Source organism: Podarcis filfolensis (assembly GCF_964270895.1).
Source record: "Podarcis filfolensis genome assembly, chromosome: 3".
Lineage (NCBI taxonomy): Eukaryota > Metazoa > Chordata > Lepidosauria > Squamata > Lacertidae > Podarcis > Podarcis filfolensis.
This window is the reverse complement of record NC_139606.1, coordinates 28,836,907-28,857,728: the sequence shown is the minus strand read 5'-3', so window position 1 is coordinate 28,857,728 and position 20,822 is coordinate 28,836,907. Positions and strand designations below refer to the sequence as shown.

The 20,822-nt window shown below is 45.6% G+C and overlaps 1 protein-coding gene across 2 annotated transcripts; it reads left to right on the top strand.

Annotated features, from left to right (window-relative positions):
* Positions 1-353: 353 nt before the first annotated feature.
* CMPK2 (cytidine/uridine monophosphate kinase 2) lies at positions 354-8,061 on the top strand. 2 transcript variants are annotated; one of them, XR_014546283.1, is made up of 6 exons: positions 354-1,134; positions 2,597-2,711; positions 4,063-4,341; positions 4,554-6,360; positions 6,432-6,925; positions 7,096-8,061. XR_014546283.1 is itself a non-coding variant. In XM_083606184.1 (5 exons), exons 1-5 carry the CDS (start codon positions 487-489, stop codon positions 7,631-7,633), a joined length of 1,323 nt encoding a protein of 440 aa, XP_083462310.1. In that variant the 5' UTR covers positions 354-486; the 3' UTR covers positions 7,634-8,061. The 2 variants fall into 2 exon arrangements, 1 of the variants encoding a protein (XP_083462310.1); XM_083606184.1 differs by lacking the exon at positions 6,432-6,925 and having other exon boundaries at positions 4,063-4,264; positions 5,559-5,792; positions 7,510-8,061.
* The last annotated feature ends 12,761 nt before the right edge of the window (positions 8,062-20,822 follow it).

Sequence of the window (20,822 nt, the reverse complement as noted above, 5' to 3'; positions counted from 1 at the left end):
AAGCGCCGTGGTTTTCGTTACGAGACCAATGCGGCTGTCCCTTTATTATTATTATTAGCCCTCTGGCTGCGTCGCCCCAGCAATCGAGAATGCCCAGGGGAAGGGTCGGCTTCACTTTCCCTTCGCGTCAGTTTCCATTTCGTTTTCTGGATCCGATTCTTGCTCCGCTTGGCAAAGAAGCGCCTGCACACCCCCGCCCCCTTTCCTCAACTCCCGCCTAATCAGGACATGCAAAACGCTCCCTGCCAAAGTTCAGGTTCGTTTCTCCCTCTGCAGGAGCGGCTGGTGATGAAGCGAACCTGCTTTTAAACAGAAGCCCAATGAAAAGTTGCAGAAAGCAACTCGTCCCCCCCGGAGCAAATGCACTATAGAGAGAAAGCGCATGCGCCGCCTCGCTGAAACCGCCCCCACTCCTCCTCGATCACTTTCGCGTCCCTGCCTGTTGCGCGCCCCGCTCGGTAAGTTTCGATTCTCTGCGGCGAAGCGATGCTACGACGGGGCGCCCTTGCTTTGCTGGTGCCGCTCAGACGCCGCTCCGCCATGGCGACGCCTCCCGATCGCCGCTTCGTGGTGGAACTCGCGGGCTCGGAGCTGGTCCATTTCACCCTGAGCGACGACGACAACAACAACAACCGTGCGCCTCCTCGGTGCTTCCTGCCCCGTCCGGGGAGATGCTACTCCTTCTGCCTCCCGGCGGCGGGGAGCTCCCGGGAGCGAGTCCGGGCTGCCCGGCTGCACCGGCTTCTGCAACGGAGGCTGAGCCAGGAGCAGCCCTTCGGGGCCGGGAGCGCAGCGCTGGCGCTCCTCTCCTACAGCCCCAGCCGCGAGGCTGCGCTGGAGAGAGGCTTCCTGGTGCAGGACGAGCGGCGGGCGCCGGAGACCGAGCGCTCCCTCGAAGAGCTGCTTCGCCACCTGCTGCCGGCGCCGGTCCACCTCGCGGTATACGAGGTGCTGGAAGGCGGCGAGGTGCGCTGCGCACTGTGGCGCCTTGACGGGGCGGCGCAGGGCAGGCAGCTGGTGCGCAGGGCGCGCGTGGTCGCCGAGGAGGAGCCGGCGCTGCATCCTGCCTGCGCGCACCTTCTGGACAACGCCGTGTTCCGCTCTCGGGGAGCTGCTCGGAGGGTCCTGGAGGAGGTGAGTGTTGCTTCTCATGTGCATCTCTTGCTTGTTGTTGTTGTTGTTTAGTCGTTTACTTGTGTCCGACTCTTCGTGACCCCATGGACCAGAGCACGCCAGGCACTTCTGTCTTTCACTGGCTCCCGCAGTTTGGTCAAACTCATGCTGGTAGCTTCGAGAACACTGTCCAACCATCTCCTCTGTCGTCCCCTTCTCCTTGTGCCCCCCCATCTTTCCCAACATCAGGGTCTTCTCTTCTCATGAGGTGGCCAAAGTATTGGAGCCTCAGCTTCAGGATGTGTCCTTCCAGTGAGCACTCAGGGCTGATTTCCTTAAGAATGGATAGGTGCGATCTGCTTGCAGTCCATGGGACCCTCAAGAGTCTCCTCCAGCACCATAATTCAAAAGCATCAATTCTTTTGTGATCAGCCTTCTTTATGGTCTCTTGCTTAGGCGAATGAAGTATTGGCAGAATGGGCAGCCTTCAGGTGCCAGTACTCACCATCAAGCTGTTACAGTAAACGCCACATTTTTAACAACAACAAAAAAGAGGTTCCTGCTGTCCCCCCCCCCCCCCGAGAGAGGGGCACAAGACAGCTTACAGCTAAAAACAGCTGAAAAGTGTAAAAAGAAACCATTCATTTTTTAAAAAAAATAATGAATTAGTAGAATTAAATCCCCCTCTCTTTATCTATCGAAAACATACAATCACAACAAAAGCAGCATGGCACCACCTCCCTTGTTAAAAGCAGTCAGTTCCAAAATGCCTGTTGGAACAAGGTCTTCTTCACCTGCTGGAAAAGTATAGAATCAAAGAGGCACCCTGAGGGTCATCTAGTCCAACCCCTGTAATGGAGGAATACTTTTGCCCAACATGAGGCTCAAACCCACAACCCTGAGATTATTAAGAGTCTCATGCTTCACTGACGGAGCTGTCCAGCAGCTGCTATACAGTGGTACCTCGCAAGACGAAATTAATTCGTTCTGCGAGTTTTTTCGTCTTGCGAATTTTTCGTCTTGCGAAGCACGGATTCCCTGGGTGTTAACGGTTTTAAGAAAAAGGAAACAAACTCGCAAGACGTTTTCGTCTTGCGAAGCAAGCCCATAGGGAAATTCGTCTTGCGAAGCAATGCAAAAAACGAAAAACTCTTTTGTCTTGCGAGTTTTTCGTCTTACGAGGCATTCGTCTTGCGAGGTACCACTGTAGTAGCATTGTTTCTTCCCTCTCTGTTTCCTTTAATGCCCAAATGAATCTCTCTCTGCAGTGTCCCTGTTTCAGGGAATTCAAACATATCTTGGCCTCCCAGCAAGGGGACTGGGCAGGCTGTCATTGGGGCATTTCAAAGAACCCCAGGAAACAAAGGCTACCTCTCAGAATTCTCGCAAGGCTTTTGTGACAGCCCTTTAAATGTTTCCCCGAGTTACTGATAAGCAACTGCTTCTTGCAGTTTTCCTTACTGCATTGCTGTTTTCCTTACAGTGCACTTCTCTCATTCCTGAAGCCAAAACAGTCCTTGATCTGGTGGATCAGTGCCCTCAGCATCCAAAGAAGGGCGATTTTCCGGTGATAGTTATCGAGGGTCTGGATGCAACAGGTAAGAGTTTAAGGCAAAACTCAAAAGGCGTGAATAAACCTGTGAGCTCTGCAACAGAATGTTGCAGTGAGAAGGGATTCAGGGCTTCAGCTGCTGCACCCAGGTTTCTGTCCATCCCCAACAGTCAACTTTCAGTGCCCACTGAGCACATTTGGTCTTCATTGGATGGTTCTTGGGGCTGCCCCTTGATAGGGCTGCTTCAAGAAAGTTGGGTCTCTCTGGTGATGATGCTAAACCTGCAGTCCTATTCACACACTCAAGATGACCCTAGCTCGTCAGGCGTGGGAGAAGAGCAGCAAGAGCACAGGCCACAAAACATGTCTAGAGGGTGAAGGAAGGAATGATCACGTCTTTGTCTCACCAAAAGAACCAGGAAGTGTCAGGAAGGAGGGAAAAACAGGCTGTTAAATTCACTCAGGCACATTTACATTGTGTGCCTCCTGCACAAGAAGTTCTGGAGGGTGGCAACACAAGAACGGGCCTTTTCTGCAGTGGTTCCCCATCTGTAGAGGTAAAAAGGTAAAGGTCAAGGGCCCCTGGACGGTTAAGTCCAGTCAAAAGCAACTGTGGGGTTGCGGCGCTCATCTCACTTTCAGGCCGAGGGAGCCGGCGTTCGTCCGCAGACAGCTTTCTGGGTCATGTGACCAGCATGACGAAACTGCTTCTGGCACAATGGAACACCGTGACGAGTGCTAGAGTGCATGGAAACGCTGTTTACCTTCCAGCTGCAGTGATACCTATTTATCTACTTACACTGGTGTGCTTCCAAACTGCTAGGTTGGCAGAAGCTGGGACAGAGCAACAGGAGCTCACCACGTCGCAGGGATTCGAACCACTGACCTTTTGATCGGCAAGCCCAAGAAGCTCAGTGGTTTAGGCCACAGCGCCACCCACGTCCCTTTGCCATCTGTAGAATGCTTTCCCCAGGGAAGCTCACCTGGAATCTTCTTACATATTCTTAGGCACCAGGCAATAACGTTTCTCTCCAACCAGGCATTCTGTGGCTATTTAAATGTGTGGGAGGGGACTTATTGGTTAGTTTTGTTTTATTATGTATTTTGTGTTCCTATTTTGTATTTTTCTGTTGTGAACCACCCTGGAATCTTTGGATGAAGGGCGGTATACAAATTTAATCAATCAATTAAATGATGATGATGATGATGATGATGATGATAATACATTACATCCTGTAATTTCTGGCTGAACAGTATGCATTTTTTTAAGTACTTACACAGATGCTACAAAATTCAAGAGGCTTTCAGAGGATGCTTTTGTCTCTGTTGAACTTCTTAGATCAGCTCTTGCACTGTGCCATGAATAAAGGACATGCTCTTCCTTGTATCATATATAGGCAAAACAACATTGACGCAAGCTGTGAAGGATTCGCTGAATGCTGTTCTCTTGAGGTCTCCTCCGCCTAGCGTCAGCCAGTGGAGAAAGGTATTTGATGATGAACCAACACTCATACGGAGGGCATTTTATGCTCTGACCAATTACATCCTTGCTTCCGAAATAGCGAAAGCATCGTCTAAGTCACCAGTGATCGTAGACAGGTTGGTAAAAAAGAAATATCCTCTTCATTGTACATTATCAAAAAGAACTTGGGAGCCCTTTTTCTGTCTGTACAGTAGTACCTTGGGTTAAGAACTTAATTCGTTCTGGAGGTCTGTTCTTAACCTGAAACTGTTCTTAACCTTAAGCACTACTTTAGCTAATGGGGCCTCCTGCTGCTGCTGCGCCGGCACTGCACAATTTTGTTCTCATCCTGAAGCAAAGTTCTTAACCCGAGGTACTATTTCTGGGTTAGCGGAGGCTGTAACCTGAAGCATATGTAACCTGAAGCGTATGTAACCCCGAGGTACCACTGTATATAATTACATTACCTGTTTCCTGTATGGGGCCACCACTGGCATTATTTTTGCCCTACTTGCCATCATTCTGCTTTAGAGTCTTAGAAAGCAGAAGCATGTATAATATAACCAGTCAATCACCCCTTGTTTTGATTGGCTGGACCTCACTCTTCCCCGAAGTTAACAGGCCTGAATCCAGAGAACTTGTTGCTTGTACTCAAGGAAGATTGAACGTGTGTTTGTCCAACAGCAGCTACCCTTTCCAGGATTCTCTGGAGGAAGCCATGACTGTCAAAGTGGTTCAGACGTATTTTAAATGCACATAGCATAGATGTGACCAGTGTCACCATCCCTTAAACCAGGGGTGGCCAACTTCTGAGAGACTGCAATCTACTTTCAAAATTAAAATCTGACAATGATCTACCCCTGCTTTTTGGGGTTCAGGGCAAAGTTGTTGACCTTTTCTTAAGGGAGGATGAAAGCCCCATTTCTTAGGACGGCAGTTCCATTTTGGGGGGGGGGGGTTAAAGGCAAGGGTCTAAGGAAAAAAGCCGCTCACAATAATATCACTTTTAACAGCCACAGGGAGAAAGCTCCGTCTTCCCTTCCACTGATCAGACAACAGTGGAGGGCAGGGCGAGGAGGCGGGGCAGGAGTCAGTTTCAATGCTGCTGAGGAAAGGGAGCCACAGATCGACCCGCGATCTACCAAAACCTCGCAGGGATCTACCAGTAGATCGCGATCGACTTGTTGGACATCCCTGCAGGCTTAAACTAACCTACCTCACACATGGTTCTTGTGAGGCTAGCCCTTCGTATAGACTGCTTTAAATGCCTCTTGAGAAGAGATGTAGTCCAAAATGAGAATGAAGGCCACATAACAGATTTTAGTTAGATGCAGAGTCGCCTATTTGCACAGCTCATTCTATGCACCTAGTGTTGAATTTTCTTGAAACCTTCAAATGCCTCGAGTTTCACCCACACCCGTAATTTGATAGGTATTGGCACAGCACTGCCGCGTATGCAGTTGCCACCGAAATAATTGGGAAAGTGCAGAATCTCCCTCCTCTACGTCATGAAGTATACCACTGGCCCGAAGACCTCCTAAAACCAGATGTTGTTCTACTGCTAACTGTTAGTCCTGAGGAAAGAATCCGGAGACTGAAGGGACGAGGGATGGAGAAAACAGAGGAGGAGACTGAGCTAGAAGCTAATACTTGTTTCCGTCAAAAGTATGTATTAAACCCATAATATTGTTGTAAGCTTGGCCAGAGAATTGGAGCGGATGAACTCAAGGGCCCCTTTCAACTCTTGATTCTATGATTGCAAGGTACTGCTAAAATGGACAAACCAGTCGGTCAGCTCTATCCCGGCATATTGCTTTGTTAGGTCAACAACCTGATGATGTGTTGCCTGGGAACCAAGATGGCCGAAGAAGGTTTAGGTGTTGGTTGAGGAGGAATGCCTGTATAGAGAAAGCAGAGCTGTCAGAGGGGAGCCACACCCTGAACAGAGAAGGAAAAAGAGAAGAATTGAACTGGACATTTTTTTAAAGAGTTGTTTTAACTGTGGCTCTCCAGAAGTTGTTGGGCTGCAATTCCCTTCAGCCCCAGCCTGTGCGGCAAATATTCAGGGATGATGAGAGTTGTAGTCCAACAACATCTGGAGGTCATAGGTTCCCACTTCATGGCTTACACCAGAGGTCAGCAAGCTTTTTCAGTAGGGGGCCGATCCACTGTCCCTCAGACCTTGTGGAGGGGGCAGACTATATTTGGGGGGGGGGAATGAATGAATTCCTATGCCCCACAAATAACCCAGAGATGCATTCTAAATAAAAGCACACATTCTACTCATGTAAAAACACCAGGCAGGCCCCACAAATAACCCAGAGATGCATTCTAAATAAAAGGACACATTCTACTCATATAAAAACACGCTGATTCCCAGACCATCTGCGGGCCAGATTTAGAAGGCGATTGGGCCGGATCTGGCCCCCAGGCCTTAGGTTGCCTACCCATGGCATACACCATGTGGCATTTTTAAAGACTTGGATAAGGCCACCTGTTCCAGGCGAGATAGCCTGGAGAAGGAGGCAGGCATGCAAACATCCTGCTACGCTACCCACTTGCTCCTGAACCAGATCACTTGACCCCTCCACCAATATGGCAATGACACCCCCTGCCCATTTTCTGAGCTGTTTTTCATCCTGCTCCCCTCTTCTCTCCACCCTGCCACACTGTCCTTTAGTTCTCCTTAGGAATCCATTTCTTTCAATGTTTTAATTATGGCTGTACTTCAGATGTGTCGTGAAGTCTTTTGACTCCAGTTGGAAAGTGGGATATGCATCTAAAACAGCTCAATTAAGGCTACAATCCTTTTTTTAAAAAAAATAAAATAATTTTTATTGAATGGTTTTATGTTACAAAAAACAATACAGCCATACTACCACTAAATATAATTAAAGAATAAAAATTACATACATCAATATTTAGTTTATTTGTTATTTACCGTCTTATTTCCTCCCAAACAATTAAGGCTACAATCCTAAACAAACTTTCTAGTGTGAAAGGCCTGTTCAGCTTGGTGTGATTCATGTTAGGTAAACACAGGTGGGGTGGTGCCATGGAGCCACCCATTTGATACCAACACTGTTGCTGGGATGGTGTGAGAGTGGCATGGTGAGGTTGGAGCTGAAGACGCACAGTGGCAGAGCCAATCAGGCATCCCTGCTGGTGCACTTACATGGCTCCGACCATGCCACCATCCTGGGAGGATAGTACTATAAACATATCAGTGGATAGCTGAAATCTGTTACGGGGGTCAATCCTAAATACATCGTCTTGGGAGTAGGTTCCTAAGGAGCGAACTGAGTAGCACTGCAATGGAAACATTGTGACTGACTTTTATGTGTGGGTTAAATTTGTACTCTTCCTTACTCTTTTCTGACAGAGTTGAAGAATCTTACAGAAGGATGGAGAATCCGACGTGTCAACCAGTTGACGCCAGTCCCTCTAGAGAAGAGGTTCTCAAAGCTGTTCTGCACCTAGTTAAAAACCAGTGTCATTTACCATAATTGGTTGCGAATGTGCCAGGCTGCTTTGGCACAAAAGGGGTTGCCCCCAAACTTCCCAGCAGATAAGTGTTGAGTAGGAGTGTTAACAACTTCATTTTCTCAAAGAGTGAGAAGCATATTGGATTATATGGGACGGATGCCACATTGTCGTGGGTTAGCCAAAAATCCTGTCAATTATAGTTTGCTGATGAGCACCAAGGATTTGTAACAGAAATCTCAGTAGAACCAGAGGCAAATCAGGGGTATATGTTTGGGGGGGGGAGGGATTTATTGCCCTCCCTCTCATTTTCACCTGTATTTTAAATTGGTTTCTTTTCTTTTCCCCTATTATGTTTTTACTGTGATTTTATTGGTGTTAGCCACCCTGAGCCTGGCTCTGGCTGGGGAGGGCGGGGTATAAATAAAATTATTATTTGTTGTTGTTGTTGTTGTTGATTTCCCCAGTTTTTCAGGGGACTACAAGAGTGAGGGCAATGCTTCATGCTCTTTCTCTGACTTGGCTTTGTGACAATATCACATGACCAAACCTGATGGGTTACTTAATTTAGCGAACTCATGCTGCCTACATGATTCCGCTTTCGCTAGCCCATTTAATAAAAAAATATGGAGCTGGAACTGTGGGTTAGGGAAGACAGCATTTCTGAAAAGTTGCAAAGCAGTACACCAAAAAGGTAAAAATGTGGTGATCATGAATTCCACACACACACACACCCTTCCGCTTGGAAAATGTTCACAGAATTCCCAACTCTCACCAAACTTCAGTGACAATTCTTTGCAGGAAGGTTATGACAATTAAGCCATTATAACACTAATGCGCTTTTGTGGAGTCAATCTGCCCAGTGAGTCATAGTCCATAAAAATGTAAAATAATGTCCTGAGAGCTGATTACTCTGATAATTAGAGATATAATTCTGCGCTGGGGGGCAGCACGGAATGGTGGATGTGCAAGTCCTTTCGTGCCACACTGCTGCTTTTCTGTGGCTTACGAAGTAACTCACACCACTCAACTTCATTTTTCCTTCCTTCCCTTTTTTTTGGCACACTCAAGTGGCAGCAAAGAGAGGTGCAGCTCACTGTTTTAAAAAAAGGAATTGGGGAAACAGGAGTTTTTATGCGTAGCCTGCTGGGCTGGATTTTGGCTTCAGCAAAAGATTGTAAGGGATATTGTTTAGATCTAAACTTTTAGTTTTGGCCTATATTAGCAGTGATCCTTGGGAGTGGCTGATATCTGAACTATTGCAGAAGAAGAAGATTCATGTCTCTTCAAGCAAGCTCTATGTAGGAAAGTAATCCAAAACTTTGACTTGTAGTGGGTAGAGCCGAAGGGTCTCTAGTTTTCACTTAAATGAGCCAGTTTACTCTCCCACTTCTCATGTTTTAATCAGCTGAATTTGTCACTGTCCTGCATTTTAACAGGAGAAGTAATGTATCTTGCACGGATTAAAAATGTCATTTCTCTTGCAAAACTTTGGCTGTGCACCTGTTGTCTGTGTGGTTATGCGTGTGCATATAAAATAAACCAGACTACTCATTCAGGGCAACAACATGATAACCTAAAAAGAACTCTGTGTAGTTGCCATCATGACTTTTAGTAGTCATTAATAGATGCTTGAAGATGCATTTCCACGAAGAGGGATGTTCATATTTCAAATTGCTTGGTGCTATAAATTGAAAGATAGCCTCAAAATGTTAACCAGCGGATTTTTGTGATTTTAATGCATATTTCAATTCACTAAAATTGAAGAGAAAAAAATAAGATTAATACTCTAAGGCAGTGGTGTAGCGTGGGTTGTCAGCACCCGGGGCAAGGCAAGTAATTTGCGCCCCCTAACCCGTGGATTTGCGCCCCCTAACCCATGGATTTGCCCTAACCCCAGATGTTGCGCCCGGTGCGGCCCGCCCCCCCTGCACCCCCCACGCTACGCCACTGCTCTAAGGAGTTTTTTTTCACTTATCACTTCCCTCTGTGGCCGCCTATCCTTGTGCTGTGGCCCCCCATTTATGCATTTTCACCTGTGGCCCCTTGGAATATCCTGGGGCCCACCAGGGGGCCTTTGGGCTAAAGCATCACTAACTTGTGCATCTAGAGCAGGGGTCAGCAAGCCTTTTTAGCAGGGGGCCGGTTCACTGTCCCTCAGACCTTGCGGGGGACCAGACTATATTTTGGAAAAAAAATAATGAACGAATTCCTATGCCCCACAAACAACCCAGAGATGCATTTTAAATAAAAGCACACATTCTACTCATGTAAAAACACCAGGGAGGCCCCCAAAATAACCCAGAGATGCATTTTAAATAAAAAGACACATTCTTCTCAAGTAAAAACACGCTGATTCCCGGACCATCCACCGGCTGGATTTAGAAGGTGATTGGGCCGGATCTGGCCCCCAGGCCTTAGTTTGCCTACCCATGATCTAGAGCTAACATGATATTTTACTTGACCAAAATCCCATTAACATAGTACTGCGTCGCCTTCTCAACCAATATTTACAATGGCTCTTTTTAATCCAAAGGACTTGGTTGTGGTCTATGGAAATTACAGTGGTACCTTGGGTTACATACTCTTCAGGTTACAGACACTTCAGGTTACAGACTCCGCTAACCCAGAAATAGTACCTTGGGTTAAGAATTTTGCTTCAGGATGAGAACAGAAATTGCAGAGCGGCGGCAGCAGGAGGCCCCATTAACTAAAGTGGTTAAGAACAGTTCCAGGTTAAGAACTGTGCTCCAGAACGAATTAAGTTCTTAATCTGAGGTACCACTGTAGTTTCTTTGCTGTGTACCGTACTTGCCTTTTAAAATTGGCAAACGGTTTTGTTAGGGAGGGAATTTCATTTTGTTGTTGTTTTTAACTAGATGAGCAGATATTGCCACTAGAGGGCAGAAAAGAGCTAGGCACAGCACGTCTCAAAAGTCAGGCAACAAATACCTTCTGTCATGGCAATCATTTCCAGCTTTGCAGGGATAGCGAGCAGAGATAAAGAGCGCTGAAACAGCAGAACGCATTACACTCAGTCTAGAGCTTCGGGCCATGCTGGAGCTCTCTGGTGGAGCTGCTGTTGATAGATCGTGGTCTGGCAGGATTTTGTGAATGGGGGGGGGCCTTCCCTGGGCGAAATGCTGTGAGACAGCCTTTGGCAACCTGGTGCCCTCCGGATTTTGCTAGCACCCATCGTTCCTGGCTGATGGGTGCTGGAATGACTTCATCTGAATGGCACCAGGATGATGAGAAAGGCTGTTTTGGCTTAAAAACACTTTGGCATTCCCGTTGAAAAGGTGCCTGCTGCAAGTGATTATTATCCCCAACATGGAAACCTTTCTTTAGCATCTCAGTTTTGCTGCGGTTTCCATGTTCTGAAATGAAAATGTTTCACACGTGTTTCCAAAGCTGGCAAAAAATTTCGTTAAATCATGTGAAAACTAGAAAGTAGCGCTTTTGGAAGGCCAACATATCTCTTGACCCCCTGCTAGGAGCTCATCTCTTTTGCTGTTGTTCAAAGGCATTTTGCTAATTAGGAGTTGCTGAAATGGATGACCCATCCAAGAAAACCGGTATCGGCAACATAAAACACAGACTATTGTTGTAAACAAAATCTGCCCTTCTTCCCTTATGGGGTATTCAAGAGCCCGTATAGAGTCCTTAAGTGGGTTCCCTATCAGTAGGAGAAAATAACAGAGGCCAACCAGAGAATATTGAGAAGCAAAGCAGCTAGTAAGCCTGATCTTTATTAAAGCTGTTGCAACAGGATACTTCCCTCACACACAGGAGGACGGAGGAGGACCCAGAAAAAAGGTGTGCCTGCCCATATATAGACATTTTAAATTCCCTGCCCTGGAGCTCAAGACCATCCCTCCATACATCATACATACATCACAGAAGGGGTGTAACCCAAGACCACCCCCCACAAACATCATACCTACTTCACAGAAAAGGCGGTCTACAACAGAAATTTGAATGTTGTTGTTTTTCCTGTCTGCCAGGTTATCTGATAATGCCTTATCTGATTGCCTTTCCTGGTAGTCTGCCCATTCCTTTGAGATGTTGATTACCCAATTCCCATAGCTATCAACTTTTCCCCTTTTTAAAGGGAAATTCCCTTATTCCAAATAGGATTCCTCGCAAGAAAAGTGAAAAGTTGAGAGCTATGCCAATTCCTGAGACAATGGGAAGGTTTCCTCACCCCCTCCCTCCTTGCAGAGAAAACATTTGGTCAGTTTGGGAGTCAAAATGGTTTCAGGGAGGTCTTCCTGTGCTGCTCCAGACATGTGGTCCATATATCTATGTACGTGCTTGGTTGGTACATTTATGAACATTATATATATATATATATATATATATATATATATATATATGACCTTATTTTTTTATTGCGCTATAAAGGAAGGCAGCAAAACTGTTGTCTACTGATATTGACCTTAATGGAGGTGACTTTAACAGGACTACTCTAAAGTAAATGGGATAAAGAGTACAAGCAGTGAGGTGGTGGCAGTAAGTATTCAGGGTTGCTCACATGGGCATAGCTGGGATTTATTTTAGCGGTGCAGGCTTTATGTTAGGGGAAGCAGAACCGAGTTGTCTGCAATGCAATTGGTCAGTTAGTTAAGTATTTTTATTTATTTACTTGATTGGGGATGGGGCAGCTGGCTACACCCATGGTTGCATTTTCTTCGGCACTGTGATTGAACAACAGTTCTTCCTATTTTACCAGACCTGTGTGTTTGCATATATCAGGGGTATACATTGGCTCTGAATGGGATGCCAAGGAACAAAGCAAATAGAGGTGCTTTGAGGTTACCCTTCCCCTAAGTTGAAGGGAGACATCAGTAGCTCCTCTCGCCTGAGTTAGATTTTTTAAGAGTTCGTTTTTAAATCCTGTGTTGCTCTGCTATACCACACATGCGTGCGTCTGCACAAACACACAGACACACACGCCACAGCTTTTCAGAACTCTGCAGGCGGTGATCTGATCGAGAAAGCCTCACATAATAAGACTTATTAAAGATCCCTGCCATAAGGGATGTGGAAGAAAGTGAATCCATTTTACTTCCCTCACAAAAAAGCCCCTGGACCTATTTGTCTGCAATTTCCCAAGCTTCATTCATTCTAGAGCAGGGGTCAGCAAACTTTTTCAGCAGGGGGCTGGTTCACTGTCCCTCAGACCTTGTGGGGGGTTGGACTATATTTGGGGGGGGGGGAAGGAAAAAAGAACAAATTCCTATGCACCACAAATAACCCAGAGATGCATTTTAAATAAAAGGACCCATTGTACTCATGTAAAAACACGCTGATTCCGATTTAGAAGGCGATTGGGCCGGATCCTCGGGCCTTAGTTTGCCTACCCATGTTCTAGAGGCTTAATCCACACAGCCATGTGAGTAAATTTCATCTATTTTGGCAAAAAGAAAGGGAAAAGGCATTCCAACAATTTTTTTTAGATTCCCCATTGTAGTGAATCAGGGGACTCAGAGCTTCATTTTCTACACAGAGCATCTTGGGAGCTGATTGCAGAGCAAAGCAGAGAGTGCACAGAACACCTCAGAAACAGGCTAGAATGTTTTTAAAGCACCAAAATGCAAGGTGAAACTTGAACCTTGCACATACCCCTGGTATGTACGTATGTGTAGTCTTTAAATTGCTGCGGAACGTGGTGGTGCACTGATCATTATAGAATTGCCCATCTCATCAGCTCCTATGAGCAAAACCTCCACTTTCAGCTGCATCGCTCTTTAATTTTCGAAGTCTTCCTTAGCAGACCTGCTCTGCAACATTGCTGTTCTCAACCAGCGCTATTTCCGCTATCATTGCATCATTCAGCCTGGGGAAAATGTTGGTTCCTGGAACTCCAAAACCATATACCAATTGCATTGATCTGACACCACATTGTAGAGAGCCCTTCTGTGCCTCTGATGTATTATATTTTAATAGGTTCGCTCATGCTGTTATAATTAAGGGTGTGTCAGACTTTCCATAATAGGGATCTGATTTTTTCAGGGGGTCTATAAAATTTCACTCTTGGCTGCATCTTGGGATACATACAAGAGGTCCCGCTGTTTTTAAAGCTTTTCTGGATGCCTTAAAACATTCTTTTTTACCAAATTGGCTCATTAAGAAAAGGAAAGGGGAGTGGACACAATAATACATTAGCTCCTGAAGTCTCCCTTCCCCTCCAACTGGGTTACGCAGCCCCCACCTCCAATTTTGTTCTGGTGCAAAGAAATATAGCCGTAATGTGAATTTGCTATTAAAAGAAATCACGAAAAGATAATTACGAAAGGATGCGCTGAAACACCATCTTGCAGTTGGCAGTTATGGGAATGTGGTTCAAGTGGGGAAATGAAGTTTTATGTGTGTTTTGTGCCTCTCTTAATCAGTCCAACCCTTGACGTGAACAAGTTGCAATCCACAAGCTTCGTGATCCCTTTATGTTGGGCAAACACAATAGTTTAGCTAGCTAAATTCACTAAATTAAGTAAAGAACTATTAACAAAGAGCTTAGTTAATTAATCTTCGGATCGCATTGTTTTATAATACAGCTTTAATTTAAGTCTTCTCAGGTCTTAGATAAAGGAGATCTTTGATGAGGATGTCTCAAGCCTCTTTGGGCGATCCAAACTAAAGGAAGCGAGTGCGATTTACACAAGGGTAAATTACGCTGGTGTAACTTGCTTATTCACAGTTCCTCTTGTCTCACGGCTTTCCCCCAGGGAAAACCACTCTTTTTTTGGCTCAATCAGAGCAAACGGCAATTTGGGTCTCCCCCCCCCCGGATTGCCACATGCTCCAATCTATCGCTAAAGAGCTTGGTAAGGAGCATGGCAAGAGGAAAACAGCTTGGACTCCTTGGATTCCTGCATTGCACTTCCGGGTTGGCGCCTCCGGCAATGGCAGAGCTCCTCCGATCGGGAGAGACTTGCTCCGTGAAAAGCAGGGTCTAACCGCCACGGCGGAGACCCATAGAAATCACAAGTGGGAGAAGCCGGTGAACTTGGGATTCGGCTGGCACCTTTTGCGCCTCCCCTACTCGCGGGGAAACCCTGTTTTGGGGATCCGGAGCTACGTGGGGTGAGTGGTGCGGTGCTTTGAATCGACCGCTTCTTTCATGGAGTGAAGCCACATTGCTGCTGCCGGAGAGCGCTGACTTTTTCCTTAAACAACTACCCGTGAGTAGACTGGAAAATTTGGATTTTCAAATATTTTAATTTGGCAACGAAGCGGGAAGGCTCTAAACAGGAAGTCCGCCTTCCGCTTTTGTAAACAGACTGAAGCAAAGACGTTACAAACTAAAGTCTCTGAAAGGTTTTGATAAAGGATTAAAATTCCATCGGTTAAAAATACAAAACCCCCTTGGAAGCAGGAGAAGAGGGGGGAAGTCGTGAACCTAGTGAGAACCTGCAGGAGAGAGTGAAAAGCAAACTAGCACTGCTCTGAACCTGGGAACGGTCTGCCTGATGACGTTTGGGGAAGATTCATTGACAGAACGGATTTGACAGTTACTTAAAATTGGAAAGATACTGTTTCCATTGATCTCTTCTGAGTTTATCAAAGGGAGGAAAAAAATAACTGAAAATCGAAACTGTTTCTGTGCTTGAAAGAATTGATACAAGTTGAGACTGTTTCCCTCTAGAGGGAGCATGTGAAACTGTTACAGGAGTGTAACAGGGTAAGCTCCAGCTGCAAGATAAAGTTTCTGAGAATCAGAGATTGACCTTGGACTATTCAAAATGCTGATAGGAGAAGGTATTGTGACTGTATTATATAAGATAAACCACTCACTTGAACAGCTGCATAAAAAGGCAGATGACATGATTTCCAAAATTGACAGCCGGGAACAGAAAGTGACCAATTTGAATCAAAACGCAAGCAACAATACAGAAATAATTCAGGACTTGGAACAGGAATATACCTTGGTAGGACAAATGGTGGAGGAAAAGGAGAAAGATGCCGTTGTGAAATCTAAGGTAGTTCAAGCAGGATCCTCAGTTCTACAGAAGCAAATTGAGGATTATAAATTGAAGCCTTGCATGATTGATTCTAGCAAAAGCCAGATTTTGAGGATTGGACCCTGGCTTGGACTGAAGAACGAAAGTTGGAAAGATCCCTTTATTCAGGGACCAACTGACTTTTGGGACATGGGTTTGGGCCTGGAGGAACTTGAAGCTTTGGGGGCCTATGGATTTGGAGGAATCCTGAAATACGTCCTGAAATACCTTATGGACTTTAGTTTTAATTATGGAAACTTGGCTGAGCTGTTCAGAAGGAAGAAAAGTTTTGTTTGGTTGGAGTTTTCCCGAGATTTGCTCCTGAGCATTCAAGAATACGAAGAAGATCCGCAGAAGGGACTTGGAAAAGAATTAAGAGCCTCGGATATAAGATCTCCAGGTTGATGGACTACATGGATCTGACGGAAAGGACTGGCAGAATCCGAAACCAGGGAAAAGAGGGGGTGGAAGAAGACTGGGAAGTCAAAGTTCATATTTAGAAATTTTGTAAAATTAATGACTGTTAGAAAAACCGTGGAATGATATTATAGGGATTTAGTAAAATGTTAGAAGAAGTTAAGTATAGATAAGTAGATAAGTAAAATATGTTATTTACAAGATGATAAAAAACAGAGAAAGATGGAAAGGATTTGCTGAAACAGTTAGAAGAACTGGAATACAAAAAGGGAGGTGTGAGGAAGTCGAGGAAACAAGGAAATGAAGGATAGAATATGGAAAAGGAGAGATGTATTTTAAACTGTTTTTGTTTTAAGTCATGTGTTTAATCTAATGGGTTTGGGTTGGGTTTTATAATATTTGTATACTGTATTGTATTGTGGTGTTTTTTCACTTTTTTGTTTTTTCTCTCTTTCTTTCTTGTCTTTATTTTTCTTTTTTCTTCTTTTTCTGTAATCTTCAAAAGTAATAAATATTATTTTTTTAAAAAAAGGATTCCTGCATTGCAGGGGATTGGACAAGATGACCCTTTCTATGATTCTATGGTCTCGAGCCTTCTAGGGCCCGACACAAGCAGGAATGTGGGCAAGCCCCTTTTCCAAACACTGTTCAGGAGCCTGCCAGAGCCTGGCAGAGGGAAAACAAGCCTTTAAAAAAAAGGTTGACTTACACCACTGAGTTGCTAGGTCACATGACTGACGTTTGCATTTCTTAGTGCAGAAATTATTGATCTGATGTGTAGAGATCTTTCCTATTCTAATTACCATATTTTTCACTCTATAGGATGCACTTTCCCCCTCCTTAAACGTAAGGGAAAATGTGTGTCCGTCTTATGAAGCGAATGCAGGCTGCGCGGCTAAGCCAGAACAGCGAGAGGGAGCTCTGCGCAGTGCTCCGTCTTGCTGTTCTAGCTTCGGGCTTAGCTGCGCAAAGCCTCTGCAGGGCAGCGGGATGAAGTCTCCCTGTGCCCTGCGGAGGCTTCGCGCAAAGCTAGACCAGCTAGAGCTATTCTAGCTACTCTGGATTTTGGATAGCCCCCACAAAGCCTCTGTAGGGCTGCAGGACGAAGGCTCCTTGCTGCCCTGCGGAGGCTTCGTGCGACTCTTGCAGGAAGTGGGGGGAAGGGACAGAGGGCAGCTTACCTGTGCGCAGCCTCTTCCGGGCAGGGGGAGCCTTCATCCCGCTGCCCGGGAGAGGCTTCAGCAGCTATCTCAGAAGCCAGAACAGCAAGAGGCTATCCCAGAAGCCAGATCCCTCTTGCTGTTCTGGCTTCTGGGATTCAGAATTATTTTTTTTCTTGTTTCCTCCCCCCCCAAACTAGGTGCGTCTGATCGTCTGGTGCGTCCTATAGAGCGAAAAATATGGTAATTCAAGAGGGTTCTGGAAAGCTTCTCTGTGTGAAAGAAACAAGCAGGAGGTTCATGATGTTTGGGTTATTCCTTCAGAGAAGCTGAGTACAGCTGGCTTAAACTGGTTCTCTTATCTCTTCTGTCAAGGTCATGCTGACTATAAAAATAGGGCCATAGGGAGCCTGGGTTTCACTTTCTCTTTCTATCTCTTTTACTTCTGGTGTGGCGTCCTGTACATAGTATGCTTAGTGCTAAGGTTATTATAAGTTATGTGACTTATTATAAGTTACAGTAAATTTAAGTATGCTGCAACTGGATTTCTTATGAACAATGCCAATCCTGGGTGTATTGGATTTGTGACCCTTATGCTCATTTGCCTTCAGTAGCAGTAAAGCAGTAAATGACAGAACACAGTTTGGAATAAGGGTATGTCGCCCACTGCCCTGTTCTGCCCCCGCCACACCCATTCCACCCTCCCAGGGTGCCCACTTTCCAGGACTCTCTCCAGCTTCGGCTCAGCTGGCTTCCACCGAGCGCCAGGTGAACTCAGAGAATTTCTGATGGCATATACCTTTCTGAGCTGGAATGAGGGCCTTCAGGTGGCTCAGCCAGAAACCAGTCTATTCTATTCTGGATTGGATTTGGATTACTCCCTCAGTGTATGAATTAGCATTGCCCTGTGGTGGCTGCTTTGAAGACTGGGGGGAGTAATAATAATATTAATAATAATAATTTATTATTTATACCCCGCCCATCTGGCTGGGTTTCTCCAGCCACTCTGGGCGGCTTCCAACAGAATATTAAAATACAATAATCTATTAAACATTAAAAGCTTCCCTAAACAGGGCTGCTTTCAGATGTCTTCTAAAAGTCTCGTAGTTGTTTTTCTCTTTGACATCTGGTGGGAGGGCGTTCCACAGGGCAGGTGCCACTACCGAGAAGGCTGAATTGGGATGGGATGGGGAAGGAGAGGAAATGACATCACACATAGCCCTCTCTATCAATTGTATTTCTATGGTCTGAGTGTCTTGCCTATCAGCAATACAGCTCTGTGGGCTCGGCCCCTTCTCATGCTAACTAGCAAGAATATACACTTGCTAGGTTTGGCTGCTTCCACATGGGAAACATTTAAGTGGCTATCCACTCTGGTTCTCCAGTTATCTGTTTCCATCCAGAGAAGCGGCAGGTTATATGTTTGAAAAGAAAGCAGAGGAAAGAAGTGAACCGCATTCCTTTCTCCCAAAGTGTCGACGACTCGTAGTTTAATTTAAAAGCTGCATTAATGAAGTGACAAATTAAATCTAAGTTTAAAACTTACTTTAAATAAGAGTACAAATCAGTCCCAGCGTTATTCAAACAGGAAACACATAATTTACAGCACATTTAATTTCAATCAGTGCTTTCAAATGGTTCACAGAGAGTTCAGTCGCTCTATAGCACAAGAGCGCAAGGCTGACTGTGGAAGGGAGTGTGAAAATGTAGCCAGTTATGCACATGCAGTGGTTTGGGTGGTGTGTTATTCTTCAGCTGTCTTGCTCTTGGCAGAGGCTGTATTTTTATTCTGCAGAGGAAATTTGCTCTAAAAGAGTGTCTTTCATTCAAGGCAAATCTGACAAAAGCCCTTTTGGGGGAATATATCTTATATTTGGCTTACTGACCATTAGTCAGGGCTCAGATGGGGGCATTATCTAAAGTGCAATCAAATACCATGCTACGGAGGGAAGCACTAAAACCTTTTTAATTAAAAATGTCATAAAGGCTTAAATAAAATAATAACCTCCAGTTAACAGCAATTGCTTAAAGGCTGTGTGTGTGTGTGTGTGTGTGTGTGTGCACTCATAAATGCACGCGCACACACACACGTGTGTTTGCAGCAAGAATAAGAGCATGGTCACCTGTTAATCGAGTATATTGTCTCGATTTCAACATGCTGATTCCACATTATGGTCACTTTTCAGTAACCTTCCAACCACTAAAGCACAAAATACACAGGAAAGCAAATGCAGAGTCTGAGCGCTCAAATCTTGTTAAAATGCATTTGCTTTCACAAGAGTGGAAAGAAGTGGTAAACCAGGATTTGCTGGTAGGTTGCTGTAGATGGCAATTTTTATTTTGACTTCCAACTGTCTAGCAATAGCAAGAAGGAGTATCCATGCTCTGTAGTAGTTTAGATGAAGATATAATACATACATATTATACATGTGTGTGTGTGTGTGTGTGTGTATTATACACACACACACACACACACAGACCATCTGGCTGAGCTACACCCTGATATGTCCATGCCCATTCAGGTTGTCCCAATGTATAACTCATGAGGTTTATTAGATAATTGGCTCCACCTGCTGAGCCACCATTTTGTATCTGGCTATACCACCTTCTCTGGGACGCGGGTGACACTGTGGGTTAAACCACAGAGCCCAGGACTTGCCAATCAGAAGGTCGGTGGTTCGAATCCCCGCGACAGGGTGAGCTCCCGTTGCTCAGTCCCTGCTCCTGCCAACCTAGCAGTTCAAAAGCATGTCAAAGTGCAAGTAGATAAATAGGTACTGCTCTGGTGGGAAGGTAAACGGCGTTTCCATGCGCTGCTCTGGTTCACCAGAAGTGGCTTAGTCATGCTGGCCATATGACCCGGAAGCTGTTCGCCAGCTCCCTCAGCCAATAAAGCGAGATGAGCACCGCAACCCCATAGTTGGTCACAACTGGACCTAATGGTCAGAGGTCCCTTTACCCTTTACCTTTATACATACCACTTCTCACCACTATTGCACATGACTCCTGTTGGTGGGGGGGTCCTAGTTAAAAAAAAAGAGAGAGACCACAGTAGTTTGGAGTTTACAGGGTTAAAACTCCTTGGTGTCCTGTATCTGGGGAGTGGCCTGACGCAGGGCCGTACGTCACAGGCTTTGTCTGAGTTGTCTGTGAGAATTGCTTTCACTTTTGACTGAAAGATGCAACAGAGAGACTGTGTGTGCTTTTAGCACGGGAAAGATGCCGGAAAGCTCCGATGGAATGAGACTGATTTATGGCTTTTAAATAAACGTTTTTAGAGATAGCAACGAACTGTCTCTGGACTTGATTTATCCCTCTATCTCACACGGACAACAGGACCGCTGCAACTCTGTTTTCCTGCCCAGGTCAGCCCCCAAGCAGAGCTGCGTAGGGGAAGAGCTGACTGGACAACAGGATTTATTGCCAAAGGTTATGGATCATCCGTGTTTCCTGCCAAGTGTGAGGAGGGAAGTAGGCTGCCAGCTTTGAGCTGCTTTGAGCTCCTGCCAGGAAGGGCAGTGGGAGACGCTGGTGGAGAGCGGAGCCAAGAGGAGACTGCTTCGGAGGACCAGCTAGCTGGCAACGCATGAGTACGCTTAAGCCCCGGGGGGAGGAAGATGGCTGCTCAACCA